The sequence below is a fragment of the Lathyrus oleraceus genome, chromosome 1 (assembly GCF_024323335.1).
Source record: "Lathyrus oleraceus cultivar Zhongwan6 chromosome 1, CAAS_Psat_ZW6_1.0, whole genome shotgun sequence".
NCBI classification, from domain to species: domain Eukaryota; kingdom Viridiplantae; phylum Streptophyta; class Magnoliopsida; order Fabales; family Fabaceae; genus Lathyrus; species Lathyrus oleraceus.
In genome coordinates, this window is record NC_066579.1 from 26,995,902 (window position 1) to 27,013,207 (window position 17,306).

A 17,306-nucleotide genomic window follows, 5' to 3' on the forward strand; every position below is an offset into this window, starting at 1 on the left:
ATGGCTTCCGCAAATAATAATCTAGTCTTCAGAGACGGTGGTAGCAATAACAAGCCTCCACTATTCTGTGGTGAATACTTTGACTTCTGGAAAATTCGGATGAAGGCTCATTTAGAAGCACAAGGAGAAGAAATATGGGATGTTGTCCAAAATGGTCCTTTTGTTCCTACAACGGTTGTTAACGTCGTTGGTTCATCAAAGCCTAAAACTTCATGGGATGATTATGATAAGAAGAAGGTCCTCTATGATAAAAAGGCAATAAATCTTCTTCAAAGTGCACTCAACATGGATGAATTCTTTCGCATTTTGGCATGCAAAACGGCAAAACAAATATGGGATACCTTGGTAGAAACTCATGAAGGAACTGCCGAAGTTAAAAGATCAAGATTAAATACCTTGAGTCAAGAATACGAGTTGTTCAGAATGCAGCCCGGAGAATCCATCCTTGACTTGCAGAAAAGATTTGTGCACTTGACAAATCATCTAAAAGCTCTAGGTAAGACTTTAAGTAATGATGAATTGAATCTTAAAGTGCTTAGATCTTTAACCAGGGAATGGCAACCAAAAGTGACGGCAATATCAGAAAAGAAAAGTCTATCCACAATGACTTCCGCTACATTGTTTGGAAAACTTCAAGAATATGAGACGGAACTTGGAAGACTTGAAAAACATGAGAATCAAGATAAGAAGTCCAAAAGCATCGCTCTGAAAGTTGACTCCAAAGATGTTGAGAAAGAAGACAATCCGGAGGAGAATGAAAACTTCTTGTTACTTGTTAAAAGGCTAGGAAAATTTTTCGGTAAGAATGACAAACCTTCCTTTTATGCGAAAAGAAAGAAACACTTCAAGAAAAGAGAAGCTTCCACTTCAATGCAAGAGGTAACATGTTATGAATGTGGTAAGCAAGGCCACATAAAACCAGATTCTCCTCAACTACCTAAGAAAAGTGGATTCAAAAGCAAGAAGGAAAACAAGTACAAAAAGGCTTATGTCGCATGGGAAGATAACGAAATAAGCTCGTCATCCGACTCGGATAGTGATGAAAGTGCAAACCTAGCATTAATGGCCTCACACCATTCCGATGATGAAGTAAATGAGGTTAGTAATGATTTTTCGCTTTTTGATAATGATGTGCAAGGTGCCATAGATGAATTATTAAATGAATGCAAAATTTTGTATAAAACTATATCATCTCAAAAGAAAGAAATCTCAATTTTGGAAGAGAAAATTGAGAAAATGGAAAAAGGTTTTGAAATTGAAAAAGAAAAGATGATTAGTGATCAAAAACAAAATTTTGTATGCAATAAATATGAGTCACTTTCTTTTCAAATTGTCCAACTAAAAAGAGTTCTTGAAAGATACGAAAAAGGACAAATTGGATTGGAGGGTGTACTTAGCCAACAAAGATATTCAAATGATAAAAGTGGGCTTGGTTACTCAAAGTTTCCAAAACCAAGCTCAAACAAGACAATCTTTGTTAAGGCAAGTGACCAACCAATCCAAGAGAAAGTGAACAAACCTAAAATAGTTAATCATTATCCTAAAAAGAAAAACCTTGTTAAGAAGAAGTCTTATCCTTCTAGGTATAGAAGTAATTTTGAACCAACATGCTTTTATTGTGGTATTAAAGGCCATACATCTAATGCTTTCTATATTAGAAACTTTAGTGTTGCTAATGGGCATTACGTATGGGTAAAGAAAGACACTAATTATGAAGGACCCAAAGCAACTTGGGTACCTAACAAAACTTAATCTGTTTTGTAGGCTTGCTTGGAATCCACATCAAACTTATGGTATCTTGATAGTGCGTGTTCCAAGCATATGACATGAGACATCAACAAATTTTCAAATCTAAAGCTTAAAGCCAAGGGTTTTGTTACATATGGAGATGAAAACAAAGGAAAGATTCTTGGCAAAGGCATTGTTGGTGCACCACCTTTCACATCCATTGAAGATGTTCTTTATGTCGAAGGACTAAAGCACAATCTTCTTAGTATTAGCCAACTATGTGACAAGGGCTTCAAGATTAAGTTCACTAAAGATGAGTGCTTGATAGAATACGAAGTCACACATGAGGTTAAACTAAAAGGTAAACGCCTTAATAATATTTTTATGATTTCCCTTAATGACTTGTCTTTGAAGGTAAAGTGTCTCATGGAAAACAACAACGATTCATGGCTTTGGAACAAAAGATTCGCACATATTCATATGGAACATTTGAATAAGTTGATCAAGCATGACCTCGTAATTGGTTTACCCAAGATGAAGTTTATCAAAGATAGACTTTGTGATGCGTGCCAAAAGGGGAAACAACATAAATCAACTTTCAAATCCAAAAATGTAGTGACCACTTCAAGGCCATTACAACTGCTGCACATGGACTTATTCAGTCCATCAAGAACAAGGAGCTTTGGAGGTAATATTTATGCCTTAGTCATTGTTGATGATTTCTCTAGATACACTTGGACTCTCTTTTTAGTGCAGAAAAATGACGCATTCAAAGCATTTAAGAAGTATGCAAAGCAAATCCAAAATGAGAAATCACTAACCATTGCCTCCATAAGAAGCGACCATGGTGGAGAATTCCAAAATGCTTCCTTTGAAGAATTTTGCGATGAAAATGGAATCTCTCACAACTTGTCGGCACCAAGGACTCCTCAACAAAATGGAGTGGCGGAGAGAAAGAATAGGTCTCTCATTGAGCTTGCAAGAACAATTCTTAGCGACTCCAATCTTCCAAAATACTTTTGGGCGGATGCGGTAAGCACGACATGCTTTGTAAGTAATCGAGTCAATATTAGACCTATCTTGAAGAAAACTCCTCATGAACTTTTCAAGGGAAGAAAATCGAACATAGCCTACTTTCATATCTTCGGATGCAAATGCTTTGTCCTCAATAATGACAAAGATAATCTCGGTAAGTTCGATGAAAAATCCGCCGAAGGTATATTTCTTGGTTATTCTCTCTCTAGCAAAGCTTATAGGATTTATAACAAAAGAACTTTAACTATTGAGGAATCTATGCATGTATCATTTGATGAAACTAACCCCTCCAAGGAGGATATTATTGTTGATAATGATGATGATTTAGTAGATATTCCTCAAGAGATAGATTTCATATCCGGTAATGAAAATCAACCGGAACACCATGAAGAACAAGATCCACAAGACGCAAACATCAATGGTCTACCTAAAGAATGGAGAACTCATAGAGACCATCCAATCGACAAGATTATTGGTGACATTAGTCAATGAGTCTCAATAAGATTGAATTTAAAGGATGCTTGCTTAAACATGGCTTTTCTCTCTCAAGTTGAACCTTCCAAAGTTGATGAAGCCTTAGGAGACGACCAATGGATCATTGCTATGCAAGAAGAACTCAATCAATTTGAAAGAAATCAAGTTTGGGAACTTGTTCCGAGACCTAGCAATAAACACATCATTGGAACTCGATGGGTCTTCAAAAACAAACTTGACGAAAATGGCATCATTGTTCGTAACAAAGCAAGGCTGGTCGCACAAGGCTACAACCAAGAAGAAGGAATTGATTTCGAAGAAACATTCGCTCCGGTAGCAAGGTTAGAAGCTATACGCCTTTTACTTGCTTATGCTTGCTCACTAAACTTTCAACTTTTTCAAATGGATGTCAAAAGCGCATTCCTTAATGGCTACATCAACGAAGAAGTTTACGTAAAGCTACCCCCAGGCTTTGAAGATTTCAAGAATCCCTCACATGTTTTCAAGCTAAGAAAGGCTCTTTATGGATTGAAACAAGCGCCTAGGGCTTGGTATGATCGACTTAGCAACTTTCTTTGTGAAAAAGGTTTTGAAAAAGGAAAGGTTGACAAAACTCTCTTCATCAAAAGAATCAAGAACAACACATTGTTGGTACAAGTATACGTTGATGATATCATATTCGGATCAACAAACGAAGATATGTGTGAAGAATTCTCCTCAATGATGCAAGGAGAATTCGAGATGTCCATGATGGGTAAAATGAATTATTTTCTCGGCTTACAAATCAAGCAACTAGACGATGGTATCTTCATAAATCAATCCAAGTATTGCAAAGAACTCTTGAAAAGATTCGACATGGATAGTTGCAAGCAAATGTCTACCCCTATGAGATCCAGAACTTATGTTGATCAAGACGAATCCGGTACTTCAATTGATATCACCAAATATTGAGGTATGATTGGTTCCTTGTTGTATTTGACGGCAAGCCGTCCTGACATAATGTTTAGTGTATGTCTCTGTGCTCGTTTTCAAGCTAATCCAAAGGAATCAAATCTCACCGCCGTCAAATGAATCATGAAGTATCTCAAGGGAACGATAAATGTTGGCCTATGGTATCCTAAAGGTAGTATGTGCAATTTAATTGGTTACTCTGACGCGGATTATACAGGATGTAAAACAGATAGGAAAAGCACGAGTGGAACATGTCACATTCTCGAAAATGCACTAGTTTCATGGGCATGCAAGAAACAAGCGTGTGTTGCTCTGAGTACAGCCGAAGCAGAATATATAGCAGCAGGCAGCTCTTGTGCTCAGATACTCTGGCTAAAGCAACAACTTTGAGATTTTGGAATAGATCTCGGATGTATTCTGCTAAGATGTGACAACACAAGTGCCATCAACATTACGAAAAATCCAGTCTTGCACTCTAGAACGAAGCATATCGACATCCGCCATCACTTCCTTCGTAACCACGTGCTCAAAAGGGGTATTGAAGTTACATTTGTGGATACTCATAACCAACTGGCCGACATTTTCACCAAGCCTCTCGCAAAGGAACCGTTTTACAAAATTCGAAGAGAGCTTGGAATATTGGATGAAGATGACATATAAACTCGTCATAACCTGTCTTATGATGAACCAGGGCAAAGGTACGCAAAAACATTATTATCTTACCAAAGAAGAGAAAAAGTGGTGTTTTACAAAATTTTCAATAAGTAATCGGTTACCACATCCTTGTTAACCGGTTAACCAGTAGCAAATTTGAATTCTGGGGCATTTTTTTCTATCAGGTAACCGGTTACCACATTTCTGTTAACCGATTAACTAGTAGCGTTTCTGACTTCTGTGTTACTTTTTGTTTAACGTAACCGGTTACCACATATCCTGTAACCGGTTACCTCGCTGCTGTTCTGTTTTTTTTTTGAAAAATAAATTTCATTTTTTTAATTCATATCTTTTAAATATATGTGGCTCATATTCATTACATGTGTTTTTTATTCTCTTCATCTTCATCACTCTTCAACTCACTCTTAAACCCTCATAAAACCCCACATAAATTCCTCCATTGAAAAACCATAAAATCTCACAAAATGTTTTGTATGCTTTTTATATGCATGATCTCCAAACTGTTAATATGTCTTGTCCCATCCTTTTCGATAATGACAAAGGGGGAGAAGAGATTCTCTAACATATATTGTATGTATCTAACAAACTTGCAGGAACTCAAAATTTCAAAGTCTCCAAATAAATCAAGAATTTAGGGGGAGCATTATCATAGGGGGAGCAAACGTGTTAGAACATCAAGTCCGATGACTCTTTCAAGAATAGCCTTTTGAATCAGGTTGTCATCATCAAAAAGGGGGAGAATGAGAAGACATGGCTTCTCGAGTATTTTGATGAAGACAACGATGCATGTACAGGGTCAATCATCAAAGAATGGATCAAGACTTCAATAGAGCAAATTCGCACAAAGTTTCAATCATACATAGCTCAAAGTCGCTCGAGAAATTGATCACAAAGGTATTGGAATTTAATCTTAGTTAATGTTTATATATAAAGTGTTCAATTGATTGTTGCATGCATAATATGATATGGACACTTAGAATTTATTTCAAAATGGTTACAACTTTTAAAAGTTCTCAATTTTTCCTTTTTTCAATAGTGGTAACCGGTTAACACTTTTGGGGTAACCGGTTAACCCGAAACAAAATTCAATTTTTGGACAGATTTTGTTAGCATGTAACCGGTTAACACTTTCATGGTAACCGGTTACACAGTTTAAAATTTGAATTTTTCTTAACGTTACAATTAATGTAACCGGTTAACACAATTTAGGTAACCGGTTACTACTGGGAATTTTTGTAGAAAAATTGCAACTTTTCATATTTTCAATTCATGCTTCTTCTCTATGAACCATGACATCCATTAGTTGTTTGCACCTGGTTAAAGAGGTTCATAGAAGGATATTTAAACTAAAATTTTTCAGATTGCAAATCACCTCCTTAAAAATTAATTTTCACAATCTTTCTTTGTTTACTATTTTCAAAGATAAGTGTCCAAAATTCATATGCATCATTTGAACACTTCTATAAACATTGTGAGATTGATTATTCCAAAAGGAGAAGATCAATCCTTTGATTGATGTGCAGATATTTCCAGATTATTCAAACTTCCATTTAAATTATACACTTGTTGTTCTTCACATCTTAATTTTTCCAGCATTAGTGGAATTAAGATAGTGAGTGTTTTATCCTTACTTGTTTGATAGTAAGAGGTGCATAGGAGAGGATTGTTCTCTTATCACTAAGAAGGTTTCCTTGTTGTTTAGAAACAAAAGAGTCACTTTGAGAGGATTGTTCTCATAAGTGGACTTTGTTGGAAATCCAAGAGTTTGTTCTTGGTGGTCTTTGTTGGTCATTGTACAAGTCCAAACAAATAGTGGAGCTCTCTTTCTTGTTGGAAAGGGGACTGGATGTACCTTCGGATTGTGAAGAGAACCAGGATAAATCTCCGTGTCATTATTTTTCTGCACTTTACCACTCTCCTAAACACCATTATAAACCAGAAAAATAATCCTTACAACAAGAAAATTTCAAGGTTTCTAATTCACCCCCCCTCCCCCCCCCTCTTAGACTGATTTCTGACTTACATGAACAACTACCTTTCATACTTGCACTATCCAAAACAACTTTCTCACACATGTATAATTGACTTTAGGGTTAAATATATGTCTACCCCTGCCAATGTAGAGACTTTTGATTTCACCCCCTATAAGATATTTTTTTGTGATTCCCCCCTTACCAAACCAAATTCCCTCAATAAAGATCCTAGGGTCACATTTTCACTCAGATGTCCTATGTGGCATTGGGCAATTTGCTAACTATGTGTCTATTTTCACACGTTGCATCAGTTTTTGATTTACCCCCCTGTGAAATCTAGGGCTCATAAATCCAATTCACGTTCTTCTTCTTCTTCTTCTTCTACTCCCTGGTACAAATTTCCTTAGAAGCTAACATGGTTGGAAGCAACACAGTTGGAAGCAACAATACACCTTCCATTGGATTTTCATATTTATCCAGGTGTGAATGCGATTGTGCAATGAAGATGTGGGTCGCTAACACTGTTCAAAACCGTAATAGAAAATTATGGAGATGTCGTAACGCAGGGGTATGAAAGTTAATAATGTTACACATCATAAAATCCAATCTGTGATATTTGTGTGTAGATGTTGTTTGTGTTTGTAGAACGGGAATAATTGTGACCTATTTGTGTGGGATGATGAAATTGGACACTATATGAATGCGAATACTAATATTTCAGCAAGTTGCAAAAACTGTGAGATGGCGAATGTGAACTTAGAAATCACAACAAAGAAGTTAGAAAAAGCAAAGATGAAGATTGATGTTCAGAAGAAGAAATATTTCAATTTAAAGATGGGACTTATGATCTCGTGGTTTATGTTTACAATATTGTACACATTTATGTAATTTTCTTCTTGTTGTAATTTTCTGTAGCTTGATGTATTTTGAAGTTTATGCAGAAAATGTATTATTGTATTTTGAAGATTATGTAGACAGTGTAAAATGCCTTTGTATTAATGAAATGTTTCATTTGTCATCATTCAATAACTGTGGTAAAAAGTAATGATATTAATAGTTCATAAGATGATTATAAAATTACACAAAAAGTGTGCATTAGTCATTACAAAATGGCATAAAAAGTGTGCATGAGTCATTGTCCAACGTCTTCCATTAATAATTGTAGAAATCACCTCCAACTGCCTTTTGTTTCAATTTCCACAACACCAAAGGCCAATGGGAAGTATTGGTCATTAGGGTCCGTACCCAAAACAATTAAAAGTTGACCACCATATTTTGTCTTCAAATGGCATCCATCAACCCCAAAAAATGGTCTGCATCCATTTATGAATACTTTTTTGCAACCATCAAAACAAAAGTAAAAGATTCAAACCTTGGTTGAATTGATGGGTTTGGTCTGTCAATGTTGATCTTCACAGTATTCCCAATATTTACCTTTTGCAACTCAACAACATATCTCCATAAATTTTCATATTATTTGTTTTCATCTCCTTTAATTATCTTCTTTGCTATCAACTTTACCTTCCATGCCCTAACCAGGGTAATTCCCACAAAGTAATTATGTCTCATGTCTTGAATAATATCACAAATCCTAACTGTCTCAGATGTTTGCATTTTCTTCACAACTACCTTGCCATCCACCTTGAGTTTGTAGATCTATTATCCAAAACGCTAGCACATGTGTGGTTGTCTATTATTGTCTTTATAGCATAAATGTGCTTATGGCCCACTTTAGAGCACAACATTAGAAAACCACATTTATCCCTGCTTTCTACCCTTACCTTGTAACTCATTTTTCACAAAATTAATTTCCCTACCATTTAATATTGACCACTCATTAATTGCCTCTCTAAAGTCATATAGAGAATTGAATTGCATACCCCACTTAAACTTAAAAATCTTATTCAGTTGGTCTTTCCTAATATTTTCAAACTTAGGCCCATTATCTTCATCAGAAACATCTTGATCAGAGTTGTCTAGCTCATCACTAACATATTCATCATCTTCCTATTTTTTCCTTTTGGAACCAGTTAAAAATCCAGCAACTATGGTACCCTCATTAATGGGTAGAGAAACATCAATTCCATCAAATCCATCTGCAATAGTAGTGGTTCTTTCATCCTCACTATCATTAAACCCTTCAACTCCCTCATCATCACATCCATCTAACTCTACCATCTCATTCACACACCTAGGGACTCTTTACTGTGACTTCTATACCAGTGACATCATGCCCCACAAACATTTCCCCATCTACTTCGGTTGCACAAGCATATGCAGCAAAATCGTAAGCATCATCGTTATTCCTAATATGGAAAACATTTTCATCTATGTCAAGAATTTTGGTCCATATTATGAACGTCTCTTCTATGTAACCACGCCCATCCTCTAACTTATGAATGTTAACCATTGACCACTTATGAATGAGTTTCCCTGACACTATGGTCAAAACACCACCCCTGTATATCGTATCACCATCATTCAACCTTAGAAATCCCCCTCCATGGTGCAATACAACATTAAACATCTGAAATTACAGATAACAAAAGATTTAAACCAAAGTACAATGCAAAAATAGTTACGAGCGTCATTTAAACGAAACCTCAAAACAAACCTGTGACATTTGAGATTCGTATGCTTCTTCTTCAGGATGGATACCATCCTTCACTTTGTACCACTGTGACTGCACCATAACTTCGTCTTCTCTGATTTTTATTTTGGGTGAATGACCAATTGTGAGCCCTAGGTTTTTCACGGGGGTAAATAAGAAACTGAATAAATTGCAAGCTCTTTTTTCTTTTAAATAAAATATTAAATATACAGTCAGCAAGTTATCCAATGCCACGTAGGACATCTTTTTAGATTTTGAGCAAAATGTGACCCTAAGGTCTTTATTGAAGGAATCTGGATTTTGTAAGGGGGGAATCACAAAAAAAAAATCTTATAGGGGGTGAAATAAAAACTCGCTACATTGGCAGGGGGTGACATATATTTAACCTTTGATTTTAATTTGGGTGAGGGAGTACACCCATTTATTTCAATTGCTGCACCATAAAAAAACAATAATACAATAAGTAAATTTAAGAGCACAAACAATAACATCACACAATACATATTTTTAATTAGGCAAAAAAAGGAAAGTTCCTAAACCAAACTTGTAATTACCTTAATCACATCCCGGGCCACACAGTCTCGCATCTTCTAGGTCACACTCTCCCGCGCCTCCTTTGTCACCCTCTTCTGCACCTCCTCGGTCACCCTCTCCTGCACCACCTTGGTCACCGTCTCCTCGACATCCTTGGCCACCCTCTCATGCATCTCATTGGTCACCCTTTCCATCACCTTCTTGGTCAACCTTTCCTTCAACTCATGTGTCATACTCTCCCAAACCTCCTTGGTCTTCATCTCCTCCATCTATTTGGTCTTCATCTCCTCCATCTTCTTGGCCACCCTCTACCGCACCTCCTAGGCTATCCACTTATCCACCACCTGGGTCATACTCTAACACGTATCCGCCTACTCATTTTCTAATATTTCCGTTAGTCTCTGAGATAATAGCTCTTAAATCTGTTTTTTGGGCATTAAGTCACTCTTTAAGGATGATATGTAAAATAGCCTCAGGTTGAAGCCTCTTCTAACATGACATATAAGCCCACCATGATCACTAGTTCCAATCGCTTCTACCAATAAATCATGGCGTCATTGTGAAACAGAGGCACCACCATTGGTTTTTTCAACAAACGTATTCTACAACACAAATAAAAGTTCATTACCAAATTGAATTAAATACTATTAATAATGTTAAAAATGAATCTACTTACAATCTTTTTCAGCAACTACGTGTGTAACCTCTGATGTAAACTCGAATTCAGGTCTTTAATGTGCTTTCTTCCATTTTTCACGGTGTGATGGTGGAAATGGGCTATATCAAGACTTAAAGAAGGATTTCTCAACTATGGTTCTCTTTGTTTCTTTTCCTTTTTGAATCTTAACCAAGAACTCGGGAGTACTACGAGACTCAACAAATTTCTCCCAAACATCTTTATCAATAAAACTATAAGTCACATATGGAGGCGTTAAGTAAATTTTTGTTGGATTTGTAATACAATATATTGTGAGTTGTTTCTTAAATTCCCTCCAATGCTCATCAACACATTATATCCATTTATTTTCTATCTTATCATCTTCAAGAAGAATAAAAATATTCTACATTTACAGAATAAAGTTGGTATTAGTACTAATTTGAAAAATAAATGATCATATATACTTGTAAAACAAATCTTGAAAGTTAAAATAAATATCTTAAGACCGACCTCATATACTCTTTTTTCAATATAAAATCAGCATCACTCCAATCATGTATCAAAATGATCAATTTTCTTCTACCAAGTAAAGTCGCGTAACTCTCGTGGGCAGAAATGGTCATCAAAGCTGAGTGATACATAAAGGGTGAGGAAAGTAATACTGAAAGAAAGCACACGATCCAAGGAGCGGGTTCCCAACGTCGAGAGCTTACACCACTAGAGAAATAGAAACTACACCTCGCCCATAAAGGACAAGACAATGTCAAGGGCTTTATTGGCTTAAGGGTTGAGACGACCCTGTTAATACCATATTTTTATTTCTAGTGTACTAGCCTAGATCGTTAAACATGCTTATGGACACAAAATTTGTTTGATCTAAAAAACATACCACACTTTGCATAGATTGTTACTAAGTCGAAAGACACCACCATCTTCCAGCTTCAAAGTCTCAAAGTATTCTTTCCTTGGGCATATGTGATAAGAGTATCATGAGCCCATGACCCAAATCTTTTCATTCTTGAAACTTTACACCATTGGTGCACCAACACCCTCATGATTATCCTCTTATTAGGCAACTACAATGTGAACACAATCTTCATTATCCCACTCTTTAAACAATCCTTTTGATTTGGCCAATTTTATGAGAAATAAAGTATTTTATATTATTGTAAGTTATACATGCCAATAACTTTATTAGAAATTGGTACTGGCGTAGAAATATCTATTAGTAATAATACATTTACTTATTATGTTTGTTTTTACAAAGTAATAATCTCCCTAGAATATCTAGTCCGTTTGATGAAACATTAAGTATGAATTAATCGTGAGGCCCCATTAAAAATAAGAATACTATTCTTAATGTATTCATAGTCAAAATTTATTTTGAAGCGAAATAAAATTAAAGTATAAAGGCTATTATGTGGATAAACTGGTGATCACATCTCATAGGTCCTAGATAAAAAGTTGTCAAGCATTCACATATGTATAAAATTAGGAGTAATATTTATATTAGATTGATCCACCATGAGGATATTACATAAAATGTTATATAAGTTTCACAAGTTATTCTCATAGTGATAATGGTGTATACAAATCTTTGACCTGAAACCGTTATGAACCCTAAATGTGGAGTCAAGTACTTTATTGTTGTTTAAAAGTTTTTTGTAACAAAGCGACCATATGGATGGTTGATAGGTACTCCATAAATAATTTTGAGGAACATGAGTAACCTAGATAGAATTTTTCCATCCTACATAACATGATAAACGTGTAAGGGACCAATATTGAACTAGATAAGGGTGACATGATCTATGTCATGTGTTCAATATAGGCACAGGGAAAAAATATAATTGTACACATTATCACAAAAATGTTTTATTATATTACATGACATTTTCATCACTTAGATAGTAGTAATGTGTTGCACGATACCACTCATTGTTTATTATATTAAATGTGTGATTTAATATAATTTTCAATGTTACGAGAACCTACATAGTCACATACATAAAAATAAATTGATGAGATATTAAATAAACAAGTGCAACTTATTCGATGGTGCAGTCTTGCAATGTAATTACTTTAATTAGAGAAATTTAGTATACCATATGATAGAATTCATTTAACTACAATATGGTACATCATAAGGTATGATGTGTTTGTACGGGCTTGTTCAACTTGCATCCTACACAAGTAGTTCTATAAATTGAACATGTGTGCTGCACTAAATAAGCTTGGCCACATTTTTTTATAAATCATAGTTTTATGAAATCAAATACCTCTCTCTCTCTCTCTCTCTCTCTATCTCTCTCTCTCCCCTATGCCTTCATTTGAATCAACTAGCATTGTGAGTAAATATATTCTATTTATGTAGACTAAGTAGAGGTGATGTCGTTCATTCAGTACTCGTGATCACTATAAGATTTTGACTTCAAAGGTTCATTACTTTAATATGTAATAATTCAATCACTAATCATGACCATTCACAAGGGGTCACCAACATATTTATTTTGTTTATCTAGTGCATTTTGCTTGTAATTTCCCTTCAATGGTATTAGAGCCACTAATGAAAGCACAAGATAAACTTTTTTGTTTATTATACCTCATGTTTTTATTTGATCAAACATATGGAATAAATTAAATAATAAAGTGAAATTATACATTGACACCATGATTTGTTCATTTAGATGTTTAATGTTGATTATGCTCTATCGCTCGTACTCCGTGTTGCTTTTAAAATTCTAAACTTAACAGTGTTAGGGTTCCTCAATGATTTACTTTTCCTAAAAATAAACTCATGAAATATAGAAAAAGTCATTTTATTATTCAATTTAATGGCGTTACTAGAGACGTTTAAGTTGACAACATGAGATCACTAGGTTGGAAGTTATGGGGTCTCACTTTCTTGTTGTATATGACGACTGCAACTTATTTCAAAATAGTGTTTGTGAGGACGTGGAAACATCTTTCTTACTCTAAAAGGTCTAACTCTTCTCCAATAGTTTTCAATTTTTCTTCGCCTGGCCTGGGATTGACCATCCTTCAAATAAGCTTACCTATTTTAACGAGATGAAACCTTTGGTCCTTGATGTTCCGCTCCCTAGGATATGCATGATCTTATGTGATCTGAACCTAAATAGATTTTCTGTGGTCATGGCGACATACCTTTTTAGTAATGAGTATTTGGTTTACTGTTGTCCCTTGACTTGGGATACAACTAGTTGTGAGTCCGTACACAACTTGACTTATTTTAACCCCATATTTGATGTTAGTGTGTGATCCATAATGAAAATTTCACATTTTGAATGGTAGTGAACTCAAAATGTAAGGATACCTTGAGTGTAATATAGATATCACTTTCCAAGACAAGGTTGGAGCTACTTCCTTACAGTTGGATGTCTCATTTGTGAACATGCATGTTGCATTTGGATTTGGGATAACTGCTATCATTTATGCTAAGAAGTTTATAAATACTTAATCCTTAAGATACTTCATTAGATCTAAATAGATGTCATATTCTAAGATCTCAATGAAATATTTTATCTTTCGTCCTGTAAGATTCGACTCGTGAATAACATGTTTAAGGGGTTGGTCAATACAAACGATGATGGTGTGCACCAGGAAGCAATGTCCTAACTTTCTCAAGGTTGTCACTAACGCTAATATAATCTTTTATATATTTTATTAGTGTCTTTTCGGATCTGGTAGCACTTTGGATATGAATTATACCGGGTTTTAATGGAGCCCTATTCACAGATGAGGATGACTCTAACCGTTTCAACATATAATTCTAGGTAGAGGAATAAGGTATCACCGATCACAAGTCTAGACAAAGCTGGAAGAGTAAACAAGTATACTTTTAGTGACATGATCACCTATTCTTACTCTGGGGTCCACTCGAAGCATGCTTCTTTCTTCATCAACCTATAGACGGCAAAATGTGTTGAGCTAATCTCAAAATGAACTTGTTTAGGCTTGTGAGAATCTCGTTCAATTTTATTCTTTTTCTTTGTAGTCAGAGTTTCCATTTTGATATCTTCCTCACACATTTGTGGGTTATATTTTATTCCTATATCCACTAAGTAGAAACCCACGAATTTTATGACTCTGACCCTAAAGGGGAGTTTCTCAAGATTAAGCCAATTATACTTTCAGACTCGTCTGAACACGCTGGCAACGTGTTTATCGTTCCATTCTTCTTCACTATATTTTATGATCATGTATTCCATAAATACCTATTGTGTTTCGCCGATTTTCCTCTTCAAAAATCTTATTCATAATCCTATCACATGTTGCACTTGCGTTCTTCAAGCCGAAGGGCACGCAATTGTATCAGTAGTTGGTGTTTTCCATGGTGGTTTTGTCTCCGTCCACTACATGCATATGGATTTGATTCTATCCAGAGTACACATCCATGAATGAGAATAATTTTTATTGGGGGGAGGGGGGAGGGGGCTATCTACCTGTTGATCGATGTTGGGGAGTGGATACAAATCTTTGCGGAAAGCCCGATTAAAGTCATTGTTAGCTCTTAGACAGTTAATAAGGCCTTGACTCACTAGAATAGAGAAGTCAACTCCTATCAGACTGACATAACTGGATTTTCATTGAGATGCACTATCTTGAAGTTTCCATATGGAACCGACCTCAGGTTCTGATTGGGGAGTTGAGCTCGTCACCAAATAAGTTTCATCTTCGCGTACATCGATATCAATTATTTTAATGGTGATGATATGTGTTTACTTTACCTTCCTTCCAAGAGAAAGGGTGGTTTCCTAGAGTCTTTCAAGATCATCTCATGTATTAGGCTGGCTTTGCATAATGGAGTTAAATGGTAACTAGTTCACTAAAGCAATTGTTGTATTTGATCTTCAGGTGGACAATGTAAGTTATTATGTTTAGTGTTGCAAGGAAAGGCCTTCATAAGACACAATTTTAAATATATTCACAAGGGATCACCAAGAAACACAAATTCACCGCTTTATTGTCTCTTCCTTTTCTAATGGAAATACAAATTTCTTTAATACTGCAAGGGCGAGTGACAGAGTCAATGAATGTTTAAAGATTCCTACATTCATATGATGTTAGGTCCATTTTCCTAGCCCTAGTCGTTGAAAGATGATGATGTACATCTTTCGTCTTCAATAAGGATTCTTGAGATTGCATGGTTATTCACGATGAGGTTGCTACTAATGGAAGTGTTGTGTTAGGGATCTGTTCCAACTTTTCGCCGCCTTAGAACCCTAGGATGAGTCTTTCTTTCTTTGGTTTCCTTTCTAATGTCAGCGATCTTAAGGAATTCTCAACCGAAGGTTTCTTGTCCACTTCTTCTAGCTGGACGATCCTCCATCAATGGGAAAAGTAATGATGTTTGCTGGTGATATAGAAGTAGATGAATTTGATGTGAAAATACGTGAGACACTACGCCAAAAACTGGAATAGACAGCGCCCCTTAGAGGGCGCTTTATTACAAAAGCGCACTCTAAAGTAAAGAGAAAAAATAAGGAGCATACTATTGGAATAGACAGCGCACTTTAGAGGGCGCTTTTGTAACAAAGCGCACTCTAAAGTGAAGCGAAAAAATAATGAGGAAATGGAGGGACACCAATAGAGGACGCTTTATTGAAAGCGCCCTCTAAGGGTAACCTTAGAGGGCGCTTCTAAAAAAGCGCTCTCTATGTCCATGTACATTTCCAGTTTATAAGGCGCTTTTGGAAAGCCTTAAAGAGCGCTTTTAGAAGCGCCCTCTTAGGCCCCCTTTAGAGGGCGCTTTTGTAACTAAGCGCCCTCTAAAGTGAAGTCAAAAAAAAAATGGAGGGACAACAATAGAGGGCGCTTTTGTGAAAGCGCCCTCTAAGGTTACCCTTAGAGGGCGCTTTTGAAAAAGCGCTCTCTAAGTCCATGTACATTTCCAGTTTAGAGGGCGCTTTTGGAAAGCCTTAGAGAGCGCTTTCAGAAGCGCCCTCTTAGGCCCCCTTTAGAGGGCGCTTTTTTTAAAAAAGCGCCCTCTAAGGTCCCCTTTAGTAAACATTAAAATTATAACATATACTGCATGTCTCTTTATTTTCCCTCTCTATAAGCTATTTCGTTTATGTAACTGGGTTTTCTCTCAACTGCGATTACTCTCTACTGCGATTACTCTCGTCCTCCGTTCGTTCTCCCTCCCTCACCGTCATCGTCGCCGTTCGTTCTCCCTCCCTCACCGTTCACGTTCACTGCGTTAACCTCTTCCACCGTCACTGTTCACTTTCTTCTCCATCGTTACCGTCACCTTTAAGGTATTTCTCTTCTCCATCGTTACCGTTCACTTTCTTCATGTGTTTGATTAGGGCATTTTCTAAACTTAGTTTTTCATTTTGTGCATTATGTTGATTAATGTTGTTTAGGGCAAACTGAGTTTTTTATTTCTGATTGAAAACTGATATATTTGAAGTGTGTTTGAGCTTGTGCTTGGAAGTTTGATGATTATGGATGCAAGTTTGTTCATGTTCCAAACACCATAAGTTTGCATTGGTCTTTTGCATGCAGTAGGTGTGTGTGAGTAAATGTGTATGCAGTAAGTTTGTGCATGCAGTAAATGTGTTCACGTATTGAATCATTGTCTTACTTGGGTCTTATTGAATCATTTCTATATTACAGATAAAATGGCTAACCAAGACGATACCCA

General features: G+C 36.0%; 1 protein-coding gene across 1 annotated transcript; it reads left to right on the forward strand.

Annotated features, from left to right (window-relative positions):
- Positions 1–3,255, forward strand: LOC127088260 (uncharacterized). The gene is made up of 2 exons (XM_051029178.1): positions 1–1,591; positions 2,606–3,255. Exons 1-2 carry the CDS (start codon positions 1–3, stop codon positions 3,253–3,255), a joined length of 2,241 nt encoding a protein of 746 aa, XP_050885135.1.
- The last annotated feature ends 14,051 nt before the right edge of the window (positions 3,256–17,306 follow it).

Coding starts and splice junctions, on each gene's coding strand:
- LOC127088260 (XM_051029178.1), top strand. CDS start 1: ATGGCTTCCGCAAATAATAATCTAGTCTTCAGAGACGGTGGTAGCAAT. Junction 1,592..2,605: donor TTATCCTTCTAGGTATAGAA/GTAATTTTGAAC, acceptor CTTCCTTTGAAG/AATTTTGCGATGAAAATGGA.